Genomic DNA, 16,395 nt, shown 5'->3' on the forward strand with positions numbered 1-16,395 from the left:
ATATCCTTTTGCTACTTATCTATAGTACGCCAATTATCACAGCTCACCTTGACACGGACGATGATCCAGACTTTGCCCGTTTGGTTAAAGGAAGAATAGAGAAGACACTACTGGGAGAGGTAGACTGTGCCTTATTGTTGCTTAATCTACAGTATTTCCAATTATGGTTCTGCACTGTTGTGATGCTTATTAAACAATGAGCACTGCTGAATTTCTCTTTTTGACTTTCAGATTTCGGAGTACATTGAAGAAGTTTTCCTTCCTGATGATTGTTTCATTCTTGTCAAGCTTTCATTAGAGCGGATTAGGCTGCTGAGGCTGGAAGTGAGTGTGCCCCCCCCCATTGATACTCTGTTCGAGAAACTGATTTGCCACCGGGGTGCCTTCAGGCAGGGTAGATACTGCAGTGAAAATTAGCGTGGCTTTTTCTGTAGTGCTTTAATTTATTCTAGTTATTGCTCTGTGGTACCTTCAATATGTTAATTGCTTCTGCAGCATGCATCTATGCACATTTTCAAAGAGAATTAATGTTCTCTGCTAGTTTCCCCCTAACCAGATTTGAAGTGAGCAGGGAGCAGATGAATCAGTCTATCTGTCTTTCTGTTTCCAGTCTGCGTCAGTTTCACACACACATTTATTCACAGGAACATAGGAAGCTACCGGTACCTTATAGAGATTTTGACCATTGGTCCATGTAACTCAGTAAGGTCTACATTGATTGGCAGCAGCTCTTCAGAGTTTCAGACTGGAGACATCAAAGCCCTACTTGGAGATGCCTTGGATTGAACCTGGAGCCTTTGGCAAAACAGATGCTCTACCCAGAGCTACAAAACCCTAATTCTCTTCTGACCCCTTTCCACGTTAATCAGCATTTTTTTTAATATAAAAAAGCCCATTAACAGTACAGTTGTACCTTGGATCCCAAATGCCTTGCAAGTGAAAGTTTTGGCTCCCGAACGCCGCAAACCCGCAAGTGACTGTTCTGGTTTATGAACTATTTTGGGAAGCTGAATGTCCGACAGGCTTCTGTGGCTTCTGATTGGCTGCATTCCTGCAGCCAATCAGAAGCCGCACTTTGGTTTCTGAATGTTTTGGAAGTCAAACGGATTTCCGGAACAGATTCTGTTCGACTTCTAAGGTACAAATGTAGTATCTAAATTCATATTTGGATATCTACGGAGAATATGTAGTTTATATGCATATTTCAGGAGGGGGGGAATTAGAAATCTGTAAAAAAAAAAATTATTACTTCCAACGTTACATTGAAAATGTAAGAAGAGGGTGTATGGGTCAGTTGTGCTGCCCAAAGCCTCCCTCAGTCTTCAGTAGCACGAGGCCAAAATGGACATTCCCCTCAATTGTCACACATTTCAGAACTGAATATTTTTGCGGCTCCTGGGCAGTAGCGAACAGCGCCTGGCCGAATAGAATAGCATCTTGCGAAGGCCGTCAAATAATCGCTTGCAGAGCTTTTGCCAAACTAGTGTTTTGGACACCATGTAACAAATTACATGCCCGCGGAACTGTGTCCAGTGTCGAAATAATTATGCAAATAACAAAGTGACATTTGTGACACAGGTTAATGCGGAGACTGTGCGGTATTCTATTTGTGTCTCGAAGCTGAGAGTGAAGCCTGGGGATGTAGCTGTTCACGGTGAGGCCGTTGTCTGTGTTACTCCCCGAGAGAACAGCAAGAGTTCGATGTACTATGTCTTGCAGTCTCTGAAGGAAGAGCTACCAAAAGTAAGGACTTTCCACCTTCCGTGTGTGATGCTCGACAACAAATGTATGTGCTCAGATCACAGCATTCAAAGGATTCACTGCGTTAGTGTGAGAATTGTTGAAAACCTATGCTAAGAATACGCCCGTTTCATTTCTTACTTTTTCCATTTTCCCCCTGAAGAAGCTTTTGTATTTTGAAAACATATTGTACCTTTATAAATTTGTGCATATTTAACAGAAGCGGATCTGGGTATTGCCCTCTTGCTGTTGGGTGAGCCTATTTTTCATCATGATCTATAGATATAGATCTATATCTATATTTTATTACATACCATTTTTCAGCCCAAAGGCTCCCTAAGCCATGACCTGCATTAATATAATATAAGATAAGATAAGATAATATAATATAATATAATATAATATAATATAATATAATAAATGTATACAGTACAATAAAATGCTTTCAGTTATTCAAAAAATAATATTGGGGATCACAGTGTAATTCTTTGGCAATCACTTGTGGCCGAATAAGATTGTCTTCCATGAACATGGTCTTTACAGTGAGTCTGTAAGTTACTGTGGAGGTCAGTTCTGGATCCACACAGCCTTTCATAGTGGGGACATAGGTTTCTGGGCAGGAGTTTATCACGGTGAGGATTTGCCAAACGTGCCTTCCTCTTCGCACGTTTCTCCCTTTCAGTGTAATAAATTAGGTGCTAAACCTTCAGGATTAGTTTTACTGAAGCTCTTTGGGAAGTTCCTCTTGAGGATAACTTCACAAATTTGCTTAAATTTGCTTGAAGGGGTGATAGGTGGTGGCTTTTCTTAATTACAGTGAGCACACTTACTATTTATTCAATGCATTGAAGCCTTTGGTGCCCATTGGCTGAGTAGTAATGATGTCACAAAGAAGAATGATGCCACAAAGAAGCTGAGCAATAGATGAAGCTTAGGGAAAGAGAGCTCAGGGCTGAGGTTTGCTGAAGGAAAGAGAGCCTGACAGGCTGGAGAGACAGGAGCTGGAGGAATGGGGTAAGGAGAGAAAGAGGGTGTACAGGATAAGGGGACCCTTGAAGAGGATGCAAGGAAATAATGAAGGGCAGAGAGTGACATGCAGGAACTGGGGGAAGAGGAAGAGGAAGAAACCAGTGGAAGGAGGTGTTTGAAGAAACTGATTCTGTTTGGTTGCAATTGCATTGAAAACAGTTTGGCCTTTCAAAAACAGCCAGTTCTCTACCAAAGCCAAACTATTTCCTTTCCAATAAAAAAAATCAAATAACTACGTAACAAAATCAATTGAGTGCCTAATTGAAGTAGACTGATCTATGCCGGATGCATATTCTTCGGATTGCAAAAATGCACACGCCAAATGAAAAGGCTTGAAGTATAGAAGACCCTGAAGACCCACCTTTGTAGGAATTCTGTTTTAATGTTGCAGATTATGTGCCCTAGTTACGTGGACTCCTTGCCTTCTAGTGTTCTGTCTGTTTCCTTCATAGTCACAACACACATCCGTGGAACTCCCAAGCAAATATGAAGAGCAGGGGTGGAGGCTAACCTGTAGTCATCCCGATGTTGCTTGATTTCACTTCCCATTATCTCTGACCGTTAGGCTATGCAGGCTTGGGGCTGATGGGAGCCGGGAATCACCTGCATCTGGAGGGCCACAGCTGTGTCACTTCCAGTTTAGGCAATATTCAGCAGTCACTGTAGGAAAGAGCAAGGAGGGCAAAGAGTGGGGTTTTGATTGTGATATCTGGTCTATAGCAAGAAGCATTTATCAGGGTATCTGTCTTCTAGACACTTTTTTAAAATATTTCCTTTCCTACATAAAGGTGGTTGTGCAGGGTATCCCGGAAGTGTCTCGTGCTGTCATTCATATCGATGAGCAGAGTGGGAAGGAGAAGTACAAGCTGCTGGTGGAAGGTGACAACCTGCGAGCTGTCATGGCCACGCATGGAGTCAAAGGAACAAGGACTACTTCGAACAACACTTACGAGGTAGCCATCAAGAGGGCATTGGCAAAATGAGCTGGTGGTGTGGCATAGTGGTTGAGTGACGGAGCCTGTGGAAGTTCTTGGTTCAAATGCCACCTTTTCCATGAACTTCCTAGGTGGTCTAAGGCACTTCTCTCCCCACACCCCATCTACAATATGAGGTTAATACAGATTGCAACAGGGTAATATGGTGAAACACTCTGAACACTCAGAAAGTGTTATTATTATTATTATTATTATTATTATTATTAATTATTATTAATTATTTATTGAATTTATATACTGCCCTATACCCAAGGGTCCCAGGGTGGTTCATAGAAATAAAGCCACAAAATACATAATAAATATAAAAGCAACAACCCAATAGCACCCCCCCCCTTTTAAAGGGCATAGGATATCAATCAGATTAACCAAAGGCCTGGTTAAAAAGGAACATTTTTGCCTGGCACCTAAAGGTGTATAATGAAGGCACCAGGCGAACTTCCCTGGGGAGAGCATTCCACAGACAGGGAGCCACAGTAGAAAAGGCCCATTCTCGTGTTCCCACCCTCCGGACCTCTCAAGGAGGAGGCACATGAAGAAGGGCCTCAGAAGATGATCTCAGGGTCCAGGTAGGTTCATATAGAAAGAGGCGGTCCTTGAGGTACTGTGGTCCTGAGCCGTTTAAGGCTTTATTGGTCATAACCAGCATCCTATAGGCACCCTAAGTGTGATAATGAAGAAAAATGCTACCACTGGAAGCTACTGCCTGTAAGGAGGCAGGTGCAAGCCAGGGCAATTTTTAAGCCAAAATATATGGGAATGGTTGTAGTTTGGAAAATCATAGCACTTATGTGCCAGTGGAATCAATGATTTGCCACTTCCCTAACCCACATAATTTAATCCACTAGGTCGAGAAAACCTTGGGCATTGAGGCTGCCCGGACCACCATCATCAATGAGATTCAGTACACTATGGTAAACCATGGTATGAGCATTGACCGGAGGCATGTGATGCTGCTGTCTGACCTGATGACATACAAGGTTGGTTTTATCCTTTTTCATTGTTTTGGTTTGCCACCTACGCACTCAGCCCTCCTTCCCTCAAATAAATGTAAATAAAGAAAATACCAAGGAAACACCTATACGAGTGTTTCCAAGGAAACACCTATACGAGTGTTGCTTGCTGCAATATCCACATGGTTTACTCCCTTCCTAGGCAACTGCGTAGCAAAGAGCCTCAAGATGGGCATCTGTTTACTGTACTGACATATTGTCCTGACATACATCTTCTAAGCCCAAATTAAGGTTTAGGGTGGTGGTTTTTCCTTTCACCCAAGTAATCAGGAATATTTGCATCATTCGGATGTGCCCTTCCAGGAATGTCCACACATATCCCTCCCCCTCCCCTCCCCCCACTGGTGTACCCAGTTTCCTTCCTCTCTGCCCATTGACATGAGAGATGGGGGGCAGAGTGAGCAGGCTGGTCTGTCAGCTGCTGCTCTGCCATACTCTCTTTCCACTTGCTTTGTTGACTGGGAGAGATCAGCCTCTGCTGCCAGCAACTGCAAGAGACATTGACACTTCCCTGCACCTGATTGGCCACCAGCCTGGGAAAGGGAAGTTGGCACTCAAGAATCAGTTGCCTAATACAGTGGAACAATAAGAAACTAAGCATAGCAGCTCTTAGGCTATTGTATATGTATATGTTGTATTTGAGAGGAGGCGGGTAAGACAATTGTTCCAAATCTCCTTTATTAACAACCATGCTGGACAAATTATTATGCATCCATATAGCTATCAGTGTACACTTGCCCAGGACAAGAAATGCAACTTCAGCCTCCATATAGATTTGCCTTCTTTGTACAGAGTCAAAGCCTTTGGTGAGCATGAATTAGCTTATGAGGTTCCGCTGTCTTCCTTTTCTTGGACTAGGGTGAGGTTCTGGGGATTACTCGGTTTGGCCTGGCAAAAATGAAGGAGAGTGTATTGATGCTTGCTTCGTTTGAGAAGACAGCAGATCACCTCTTCGACGCTGCATATTTTGGGCAGAAGGATTCGGTGTGTGGTAAGTGTCTTGGGTGGTGAATCTTGCCACTAAGCACAGCTCTCTAAATGTATCCTGGCTGAAAATGGGGGGAAGTGGAGCATGGCCTTTTTTGCTGTTGCCCCATAATAGGGAATGATCTCTCTTCCTACTCCTTTTTTCACCATGGCTTTGACATAGTGAAGTTGGTTTGCAGGTAATAATTGCTTTAGATCAGTCTTCACGATTGTAATATGTAATATTATTGTAGCTCATCTCTTAAACAGCCTCTGCTTCTTTAAGTCCATGATGCACATTGCATGGGAAATATGAGGCTTTAATCATTTTTTCTTGATCTTCTCTAGGCGTTTCTGAGTGCATCATTATGGGTATCCCAATGAACATTGGAACTGGACTTTTCAAGCTGCTGCATAAAGCTGACAAGGAAGCAAACCCCCCAAGAAGGCCTTTAATTTTTGACAACCCCGATTTCCATATTTCCCTTACTACGTAGCAGATGGAGAGCACCAAACAGCAAGCAGATGGCATATTTTAAACTGGAGCTGCATGCCTCTCCAAGTAGGGTTTGGAGGCTGGATAAGTGAGAGATCATGATGTGCGCAACTGATCCACCACTGCTGCAGGCATTTATCTTTTGTGTACTTAATCCGCAGTGAACTTCAGCTGACGGCGTTTGGTTTTTTAAAAGCAATAATTTCCCCTGCTACATCAAAAACCTGTAACATGGATTGTGGGACACCAAATCCCTATGAAAGGGAAGGCGCTTAACGTTTTTGCCTGGATTTCTGTCAGAAGCATTAGCTATAGTAATAGGAAAGATTTCTGCTGCCTCTACCAGCTGTGATAAACATCTGTCAGAGTGACCAGAGTAATTTCCAGTTGGATTGATGTCGAATAGAAGGAAGGTTGTGTTTGCTGTCATATGTAGTGCATATCCTTTTCTGTTAAAGTTTGATTTCCAAGTACACTTTGTGTGGCAACTTCTTAGAAAAAAAGGGGGGAAAGTGGCCCGAGAAATTTTGGGGGCATTTCACACAACTCCATTCCACATAGATTCCACCAGAGTAACTACAGTAAGAGAGAGGAAGACAGGGAGGTGGGAATCAAAATTGGCTCTGAATGGTAGTGAATTGAATGGGGAGGAGCTATTCCATTTCATTCTAGTAGACATTCCTTGGGTATGGGTTTACTCCCCAGAGCAATTATATTCTGTAGGGAAGAAAGCTGCAAAACTCACTTTTGTAATATCTGACACTTTTTATATTGCTGCATATTGAAGAGTTTGTGAGTAAAGTTTTGAAATAAATGAAGGTACTTTGAACCCTTCAATACTTTTATAGCAAGTAACATGATGGGGGAAAACTAGATGAGGAAATGAAGGCAATGCCCCCCCCCAATTGTTTAAATTATCCCTTTTTGGTTCATATTGATTCTTGCATTTGCATGTTGGTCCTAAACTACATTGTTTATCAGAGAGCAAATGTTTAACTGATTCGCAATTATATCTGTGTGTGCTTGTTAGTATCACCCCCAACATAGGAATTAAGGTCATCTTCTGGGCTTGTTTGCTTTTTTGTTAAAGAAGAACAATAGTGTACAGCAAATTGCATGATTATTTTTTGCTAGGCGGAAAGAAACAAATTCTGAATACAAAGAAAGATAATCTGAAAAAATAGTGAATAATTTATTTATTTTTAAAAAAATTGCTAATGCAGCCAGATTAGCATTCATGACCACTCATTTGCTTATTTTCTGGATGCCTTTTTGAAGGTGAAGACTGTGATGGAGACAGAACTTCAGAGCCTTCCAGATAAAGCCAGACTAGAGTAGAAGCCAGTCCAGAAGATGATCCAGATCTCTCCTACCAGTGTATGAGTGTAACAACTCATAAAAGCTCTGCTGAGCTGTTAATAGCACCATGGAGTACTAAAAGGTACAAAGCTGGAGTACTAACAAGATGATTCCCTTCCCCCCTTAAATTTACTACAAGCTACTCTGTATTTGGGAGGCTATGGGGCAGCAACAACCACTGTGTGATTGCAGTTTGTGCTTCGTATGGCAGTTTGCAAATTCTTCTTTGAGCCAGTAGTGGGTCGGAATGTCAGATCACTATCCCGAGTTTTGTGGATAATGTTATGGTACCACTGTACAAGACAAGTTGGTACTCAGAATCCAGAAGCTTCCAAAAGGAAGTTCCCTTCCAAAATGTGAAGAGTTTCATGTAGCATGAGAAAATGTTGCTTTCTTATACTGTACTGTAGATGTGAATAAAGATAATTTTTCAAGGTGTGCGTTCAGGTTCATTTACTGATGGTATTCTCTACCTAAAACTTCTGTAAATATTCTTAATAAAGCATAACTATTTGAACATGCATGCATACCATTTTGTTGCATTTATGTAACTCGTTAGATCATGCAGAAAGATGAATCCTTTCCAGTGATCTAAGGGCTGATCCACACATGAACATTATATGATTGTGGCAACTTTAAGTAATGACTCTCTCAGTAACTGACACAGATGTGACACCCCCAGCCAAAACCTCCATTTGCCTTATTTACAATGTTTCTCATGAGCTGTTTCCCACAATTTTGTGTCGATTCATCATGTGATGTGCTCCTATCATGTATGAGCCAATCAAAGGATCTTTTCTTCCATCCCTGCATGAATCAACTGACCATACTCTGCTTGCGTGCGCACACACACAATATAATGCAGAGAATGATCATTGTTTGTAGAGATTATGGCTCCCAATTCATAATAGTATGCACCAGTAATTATTGTCAGTAAACTTAATACGTTGATTGGAGATGAACTGTCATCTAGCTTGTCTCTACATTTCCATTCAGTGCTGCTGTCAGCTGGTTTGGGATTTAAAAAGAGATTATGGAGCCAGACCCCCTCCACCTGCTAAAACAAGGGGTGGAAGAGAACAGCAATTCTGACAGGTCCAGATTTTAAGGTGTTGACATGCACACACAGCATATGCATTCTTCAGAAGATCCTTTCTAGACAGGGCATTTGTTTGTTACGGGAACTGGGCCTTTGGGAACTGACAACACAAATGAAACTTCAAGTAAACAAGTTTTTTCTGCAAACGCTAAAAAAATAAAAGCAAGTCAAACACAAAACAGATTATAGAAGTTGGTCAAAAGGGATGTTAATTTCTTGAAAACCCAAAGCTTTGACAAACTCCTCTGGGGGTGGAGTGGTTTCTGCACATTTCCTCTTAAAATCAAACACCAATTTAACTCTGTGTTCTGTAATTCAGCAAAACGATTTTGCTGCTTTGTCTTTGTAAATGCACAGGGGCTTTGCAAATATGCTGTCTTAACTGATCTGTTGGGCTTAAATAAGGTATTTCTGGTGTGTGTAAGCCCTATGGCAGCAATGTCTACAAATTCAGCACATTGCCTCATTTTCTGGAAACATTGGGGCAAAAAGCTTTGGGTCCACAGTATCATTCTCTAGCAATCTTTTCTGGTCTTCCCTCCCATACTGCTGCTTGTATAATCTAGCCTTGACACGATACTTCTATCTAAATCTTTGCATTCCCATCTCATCCCCTACAGTTTCCTGTTATATTTAGTGTCCTCCCCTCTCCATCCTTATTCTTTACAGAGAACTTTTCTGCCCTCTAGCCTCACATTGGATGTCACTGGTAGAGACAACACTTCCCCTGAGCAAAGCTACATTAGCCACATTGTGCCACTGGCTGACTTTAATTCAGGCGTGCAGGTTCATGCTGAACTCTTTCCCTCCAGGGCAATATCGCCACTAAAGGAGGGTGGGAGTCCTTTTGTGTATTACAAGCTGGAATTTGATTGCCATCACAGCTATGACTATTGACTTGAGTGATTTTCGGCTTTAAACGACCGACTCTGCTGGGAAGCGAGCTTGCACTCGCTTACACTCGGGGTGACGAGATAGAAAGAGACCCGCACGTTTGCTTCAAAAGCGTGTTGCTACGTTTGCCCCATGCTTATCATAGTATCCAGGATGCTATGCTGACAGCACTATAGGGTGGCTGTTTATGCATCAGCCAAAAAAGATGGACTTTGTCACCAAAAGGGGGACAAAGTAAAAATGTCAAATTTCATATGCTTATATATCTAATTGCACGCAAACTCAGAATGATTGTAATTTAGATAGAAACAGGTATTCTGCATGTCTTCTGTCCAGGTACTAACTTGAGGGGCAACCAGAAGGCCCTGTTTATGTTTCCTTATGTCTAAAAGAGACTTCAATTGAACAGCCCTTCAGGGAGAGGACTTTTGTCTGTAAAGTGAGAGATATGGCCACACTACAACCCTATGAAAAGATGGGTAGGTATATTGTGTCATTCATGGCCTGGATGTAGGGGGCAAGGCCCAGATGAGGTTGTGGATATGTATCAGGTGAGGGATGGAGGAGGGGGTCAAAAGAAATAAATATTTGCCACCCCAGCGCTGAGGTTTATTGCCAGAGCACAAGTCTACTGTTTGGGCAATAGAGCAATGGCTGCTTAGCAACCACATTTAGCTGATATTGGGGGGGGGGTGATTCGGCTAAACGTCGCATGTGTCTTGTTTCTTGCTTGTTATATTTTGCTTTATATAATTTGGTTTTGAACATATTAGAACTGGCTACAAGCATTTGGACAGGCCAGCATAATAAATAAGCACCATATTGATAGGTTTTAAAAAGAACTTTAGAGAGGTGTTCCTTTTGGATGAGCAGCGATAATTTATACTTCAGGCACAACTGCTCGTAGATAATCATGAATGCATTAGCATGATGTTTAAAGACTGGGCCTTGCTTCAAATTAATATATGGACCCAAAGGCATTGCGTGGGTTGCCTGCCAAAAGTTCTTGTAATCTTATGGATGCACATTTTTGAATCATTTTCTCGCCTTTATAGATGATTATCATATTTAATCATGCTGGGTTTCCTGATATGAACGCCTTTGGAGGAAAGATGCATCACACCCAAACCCCAAACCTCTTTGCATATCAGTTGCCCTGAACTTGTGGAATATGTGCTTGTTTATTTTACATAGCAATTAAGAAAATGTCTTCATAGAGCAATAAACGCAGAAAAGGACAGTTCTCTGAAGATGTCCATTCCCCATCATGGATTGGAGGCAAACATATAGGGTGGGGAGCCTTTTGGGAATTATAGGGACAGAACTACCCAAAGTGTATAGAAATTTATTCATGTACAGTATACGACTACAGCAGCAAGAATGTTACTTGCCCAAAAATGGAAAGAAGAAGTCCCAGCAAAGGAAGAATGGATACAAAAACTTAATGGAATATGCAGAAATGGCGAAACTTACTGGAGAAATAAGAAATCAATATAACAAACTTTTCATAAAAGAATGGAAATGGTTTACTGAATATTTACAAACTGTAAACAGATAAGAACATTAGCAGGATTATTGTAATAACCAAGAAGATGAATAAATGAGCAAATTAAATTAATTTGGATATGCAGAAAATATTAAAAATAAATTTAAGGAACCACAGAAAGGGGGGCAGGCAGTCAAGTTTTGAAATGTTAAAATTATTGTAAAATTATTGAAATGTATAAATCTGAAAATCATAAATAAAATAGAAATAATATCAAATACATTGAAAAATAGAAGCACTGTAACTCTCCAATGGTTTGACTTTACCCCTGAAGGCACACTCTTCCATTGTCTCCCAAAACAGACGGATGCCAACAGCAACGATATGGGGGACTGGGGTTTTTAAGTAAAAATGTTACTTCATTATATATATATATATATATATATATATATATATATATATATATATATATAATATTTTACAAAGAAATTCCACTTATTGCATTGGTTATGTAATTTATTCATAAATGCTCAGTGTGTTCAATGTGTTTCAAGGCACTTTCTCTTGTCGGGGGGAGGGGGGGCGTGATCAGGGGTTATTTCCTTCACAATGGCTTAGCTGGAGTTTGAAAGCAACACAGGAAGCATCTCCTGAACTTTTTCCCTTGATGAAGAAGGATTTCCTTGAAATGCATTGGGATCTCTCTGGCCACTATTAAAAAGTAGTTGTCAACAGCGCCCCACTACCACCACTCTGTGTACTGCTGGTCCATTTTCTTAGTGACCATTAGTGGGGCTGTAGAGACCCACCATGGGACAATGACTGGCCCTGCACGATGCAACTTGCTAAGCTTCATAGCAGGTGAGGGGTGGAGAACTTGCCCACCAGGGTATATTTCCATGGCAACTGTAAAATGTGTTCTAATTTTCATGCCATGACCTCCTCCTTGCTGAGGGGGCAAGCCTATGTCTGGGGTTGGGATGCACCGCTTCAGACCATGGAGGAGGGGTGTCACAGGATTGAATACTTACTACATTGTACAAAAATATTTCCTCCACATGCAAAGCTAGACATCAGGTGTGGATGTGTGGATGCGCTCTGGTTCGCCCAAAAATTAATTGGGCTCTTTGAGTGTTCAAGTAAAACTTTTTAAAACAAAACAAAAACAACTCTGGAATGGTTTTCTGAGCATTTGACATGAACACCCAAAAAGCTTTCCCATCTCCACCATTTCGTTCTGTAAATCATCATAAATCTGTCTGTCTGTCTCTTTAAAAATTGTATACCACCCTTCATCTGAAAATCTCAGGGTGGTTCACAGCATAAAAATACAAGGTAAAAACAAACACAAAATACAGAATGAAAACAAGAAGAAAAAGAAAAAGAAACAATAAGGTCCCCCCTGAGTCCTAAACAAGTAATAACTACCATCCCACTCTGAAATTGCAATGATTACCCAATTGGTAAACATACATTGAAATGAAAAAGTGGGTGAGAAGAGGAGGTTCCACCTTTAAAAATTGTTTATCCAACTTCTCTCTCTGGGAATGCAAAATGACAATGATTCAGGTATGCTAAGTGATCACCTACCACATACTTAGGGTTTTAGAAAATATATATTTATCCAAACTGCTCTCCATTTAGCACCTTTAGCATCTCTGCAGTCCTTTGCATACAGCAAGAATGGATAAGTGCCGGTGTAAGATTGTAGCTAAGAGAATGATCTGTGGGTCCAGGTCAATGGTTGAAATCTTACAGCCACAAACTCATTAGGTGGTCTTAAGGAAGGCATATATATTCTCAGTCTCAGCTGCCCATCCAAAATGTGGGGATAATAATACTGGCTTACTTTCAATAGTTACTGTGTTACAGGACAATTGTGATGATAATGCTTGTGGAATGGTTGGTGTGCTATATAAATGTATTTATACATGTTGCCACCAGAACATCACTTAAAGCAAAATTCAAAGACAAATGTTGAGGGTTCACTTCAGAAGAAACAACTTGGGCAAGAAAGTTGCAGCTGGACCAGATTTTTTTTATTTTTTAGGTTTGTTCATCAGCGCAGCACAAATAATAGGAGAGGTCCTTGGGACAATGCTGGGGGACCAGCTTGAACTGCCAATTGCCTATAATGTCCTATCTTCTCAATGTTACAGATGAAGGCTGGAAAACCCATCACAGGGATACAGTTTTTCGCAGCCTCCTCCTGGTTAGAACAGTCATTAGGTTGGAGTGGAAAATGGGAAGTGGGAGAGAAGCTGGCAGACAATCTAAGACAGAGGTCGGCAGGTCTCTGGCTTCTTGGAGTTCTTGTAAAAACCAAAATTGGATCGAAGATCAGGGATAGCCAACATGTTGTCATAGAATTGTAGAATTGGAAGGGGCCCTGAGGATCATCTCGCCTAACCCCCTGCAATGCCTGAAGTTTTGGACTAGAGCTGCCATCAGTCCCAGCTAGCAAGACCAATTGTCATGGATGATGGGAGTTGTAGTCAACAATATCTGGATTACACTATGTTGACTATCCCTGCTCAGGATCTACCATCCAGACCCAGCTAACTACAATGAAAGAACAGGCTAACTCTGAGCACATACGGAGTCCAGGAACTTGTTGTCAGCACCAGATCTTAATTGAGCTCAGATTCCTTTCCATGCAAAAGTCTACTCCCAATTAGCTTTCTTCATTTCACCAGCCTGCACTATGCCCCATCTGCACTATGCATTTAAAGCAGTACCATACCACTTTAAATGCCACTTTCCCCCAAAGAATCCTGATAACTAGTTGTTAAGAGTGTTGAGAGTTGTTAGGTGACCCTTAACAAACTACAATCCCCATTATTCTTTGGGAAGAGCCATGCCTATTTAAAGTGGTATGATATTGCTTTAAATACATAGGGCAGATGGGGACTTAGGTGGGAACAGTGGTTTTTCAATTGCTATTGTTAAGCAGTTAGAATCAGAAATCCTTGCCGGTCTATGGCAAATCGCCCAGAAATCTACCAATAAATCCTGGTCTACCTTCTCTCCACCCCAGTGTAGGTGATGAGAAGAACAAAAAGGGGACAGGAAATACTGCGGGCAGAGTGACTTGAGGGAGGCTGGTGTGCACATGCACCAGACAGTGTCATTCTCTGCTGCTATCTGTGCATCTGTTGTGATTTTTAAAAGCACAACCTTGAGACTCCTTCATTTTGACCAAGTTATTTTCCACAAGATGAGCTTAAAAAGGGAACTGCTTCCAGTCATACTTCAGTCAATCTGTCAGCTCATGCAAGTTGGAACAGGATGAGACTGTGTAATATGTGGCAGAAGAAGTCATTCAAATGTCACTTGTGGGAATGCAGATGTAATTCAGTGGTCAGGCATGTGTATGACTGCTTGAGACCTCTGGTCCCATGCTCAGCCTTTCCATGCCTGGAACTAAGAGATTTAGAGCCCTGTATAAGGTATCTACCCTGGTTGCCCTGGGCTTCCCACAGTGACACAGAATAATAATAATAATTTATACCCTGCCCATCCGGCTGGGTTTCCACAGTATTTCCTTCTCTGTGACTATATACCTGCTTACCTCATGTTGTGACCAGTTGAGGTTAGTTGCTCTAGGAGCAGTTCATGGGAAATGTTGGGTTCTCAGTTTGCAACCCAGAGACTCTCCCCTTGCTTTTTAAATCTCTTGAATCAGGAATGCTAGTTTTTCCTGTCCATTTCCATCCTCCCATCTCAGTCTCCACACAGGTGTTGTATGCCTGAAACCCTCTTAATTTTAACAGGAGCGGGCACAAATGATAGGCTGGAGGGCAAACATGTGGATAAAGGCATGGTTTGACTCCAAATTGAGCAGATGATGATGATGATGATGATGATGTTGATGATGAATATTAGCCCATCCTTCACTCTAAGGTCCCAGGACAGGTCACAGCATTAAAACACAATATTTAAAAACACTTTAAAGCAACTTACAATCACAAAATTAAGGTGAGTCCTAAAAATATATAGATCAAGTGTCAAAAGCCAGGCTAAAAAGGTGCATCTTCAGCATTTGCCAGAAGATGTATTATGAAGGTGCCACCTTGGAAGGGAAGGAGTTCCACAATTTAGCAATGCCACAGCGAATGCCCTTTCCTGGACCAAACCCATCCCCTGAGCCTCTGAGGACAGAAGAACCAACAAGAGGGTGCTTCTATCAATCTTAGCACCTGAGGTGGTCCATAGGGAAGGAGGCAGTTTTTCAGATATTTAGGGTCTAAGTCATTTACAGCTTTAAATACTAGCATGAGCACCTTGAATTGGGCCCCGAAACAAACTGGCAACCAGTGCAGCTGTTTTAAAATATCGGTTATCTGAGATCTAAATGGAACCTCAACCAGAAACCTGGCTTCTGCATGTTGGTCCTATTGAAGCACGCATAGTGCTTCAACTACACTTGGGCAAAAAAATTTGAAAGGCAGAAATACAGGATGGGTGGCACCTGGCTTGAGAGCAGTACATGTGAAAAGGATCTAGGAGACTTGGTAGACCACAAACTTGACATGAGTCAACAGTGTGATGCAGAAGCTAAAAAAGCCAATGCAGTTTTGGGCTGCATCAATAGGAGTATAGCATCTAGATCAAGGGAAGTAATAGTACCACTGTATTCTGCTCTGGTCAGACCTCACCTGGAGTACTGTGTCCAGTTCTGGGCACCACAGTTCAAGAAGGATACTGACAAGCTGGAACGTGTCCAGAGGAGGGCAACCAAAATGGTCAAAAGCCTGGAAACGATGCCTTATGAGGAACGGCTTAGGGAGCTGGGTATGTTTAGCTTGGAGAAGAGAAGGTTAAGGGGTGATAGGATAGCCATGTTCAAATATATAAAAGGATGCCATATAGAGGAGGGAGAAAGGTTGTTTTCCGCTGCTGTCCACATGGGGAGACAGCAAAGGAGCACCAAAGCAGCCTTTGTTAAATGATAACTTCCCTCCCAAAGAGTTTTTTTTGGGGGGGGGCAGCGCTGCCTGTACCTATTTAAAAGGTGCAGTTGGAGGAAGGTAATAAAGAGTGGGAGGGCTTCTACCACTCCCACCACCCCCGCCCTTTCCCTTGCAACTCTTGAACAGAGCCAGGGAGCGGCTTAGAGAAAGAGGGAGCTCCTCCTCCCGTTTGCCTCGCCTTACACATTTGCCGAAGCAAAGGCTCTTTTGATTGACGGCCAGGGCGAGCTATGGCGGAGGAAGCTGCGGCGGGGAGCAGGGAAGGCGAAACTTAGCCGAGCAAAGGCGCAGCAGCAACAGAAAGGATTCAAAGCATGGAGCAAACAACGGCAGCAGCAGCACGAGTGG

General features: G+C 42.0%; 1 protein-coding gene across 2 annotated transcripts in view; it reads left to right on the forward strand.

Annotated features, from left to right (window-relative positions):
• The window catches only part of POLR3A (RNA polymerase III subunit A), a 45,957-nt gene extending 37,924 nt beyond the window's left edge, over positions 1 to 8,033 (forward strand). For both annotated transcript variants that reach the window (XM_035137922.2, XM_035137923.2), the window contains 7 exons: positions 26 to 119; positions 232 to 324; positions 1,579 to 1,743; positions 3,558 to 3,722; positions 4,610 to 4,741; positions 5,633 to 5,765; positions 6,089 to 8,033. In XM_035137922.2, the coding sequence (XP_034993813.1) occupies positions 26 to 119; positions 232 to 324; positions 1,579 to 1,743; positions 3,558 to 3,722; positions 4,610 to 4,741; positions 5,633 to 5,765; positions 6,089 to 6,237 (931 nt within the window). In that variant the 3' untranslated portion in view covers positions 6,238 to 8,033. The remainder of the gene's footprint in view (positions 1 to 25; positions 120 to 231; positions 325 to 1,578; positions 1,744 to 3,557; positions 3,723 to 4,609; positions 4,742 to 5,632; positions 5,766 to 6,088) is intronic.
• Positions 8,034 to 16,395: the final 8,362 nt, after the last annotated feature.

Source organism: Zootoca vivipara, chromosome 5, assembly GCF_963506605.1.
Source record: "Zootoca vivipara chromosome 5, rZooViv1.1, whole genome shotgun sequence".
In the NCBI taxonomy this organism is placed as follows: Eukaryota; Metazoa; Chordata; class Lepidosauria; order Squamata; family Lacertidae; genus Zootoca; species Zootoca vivipara.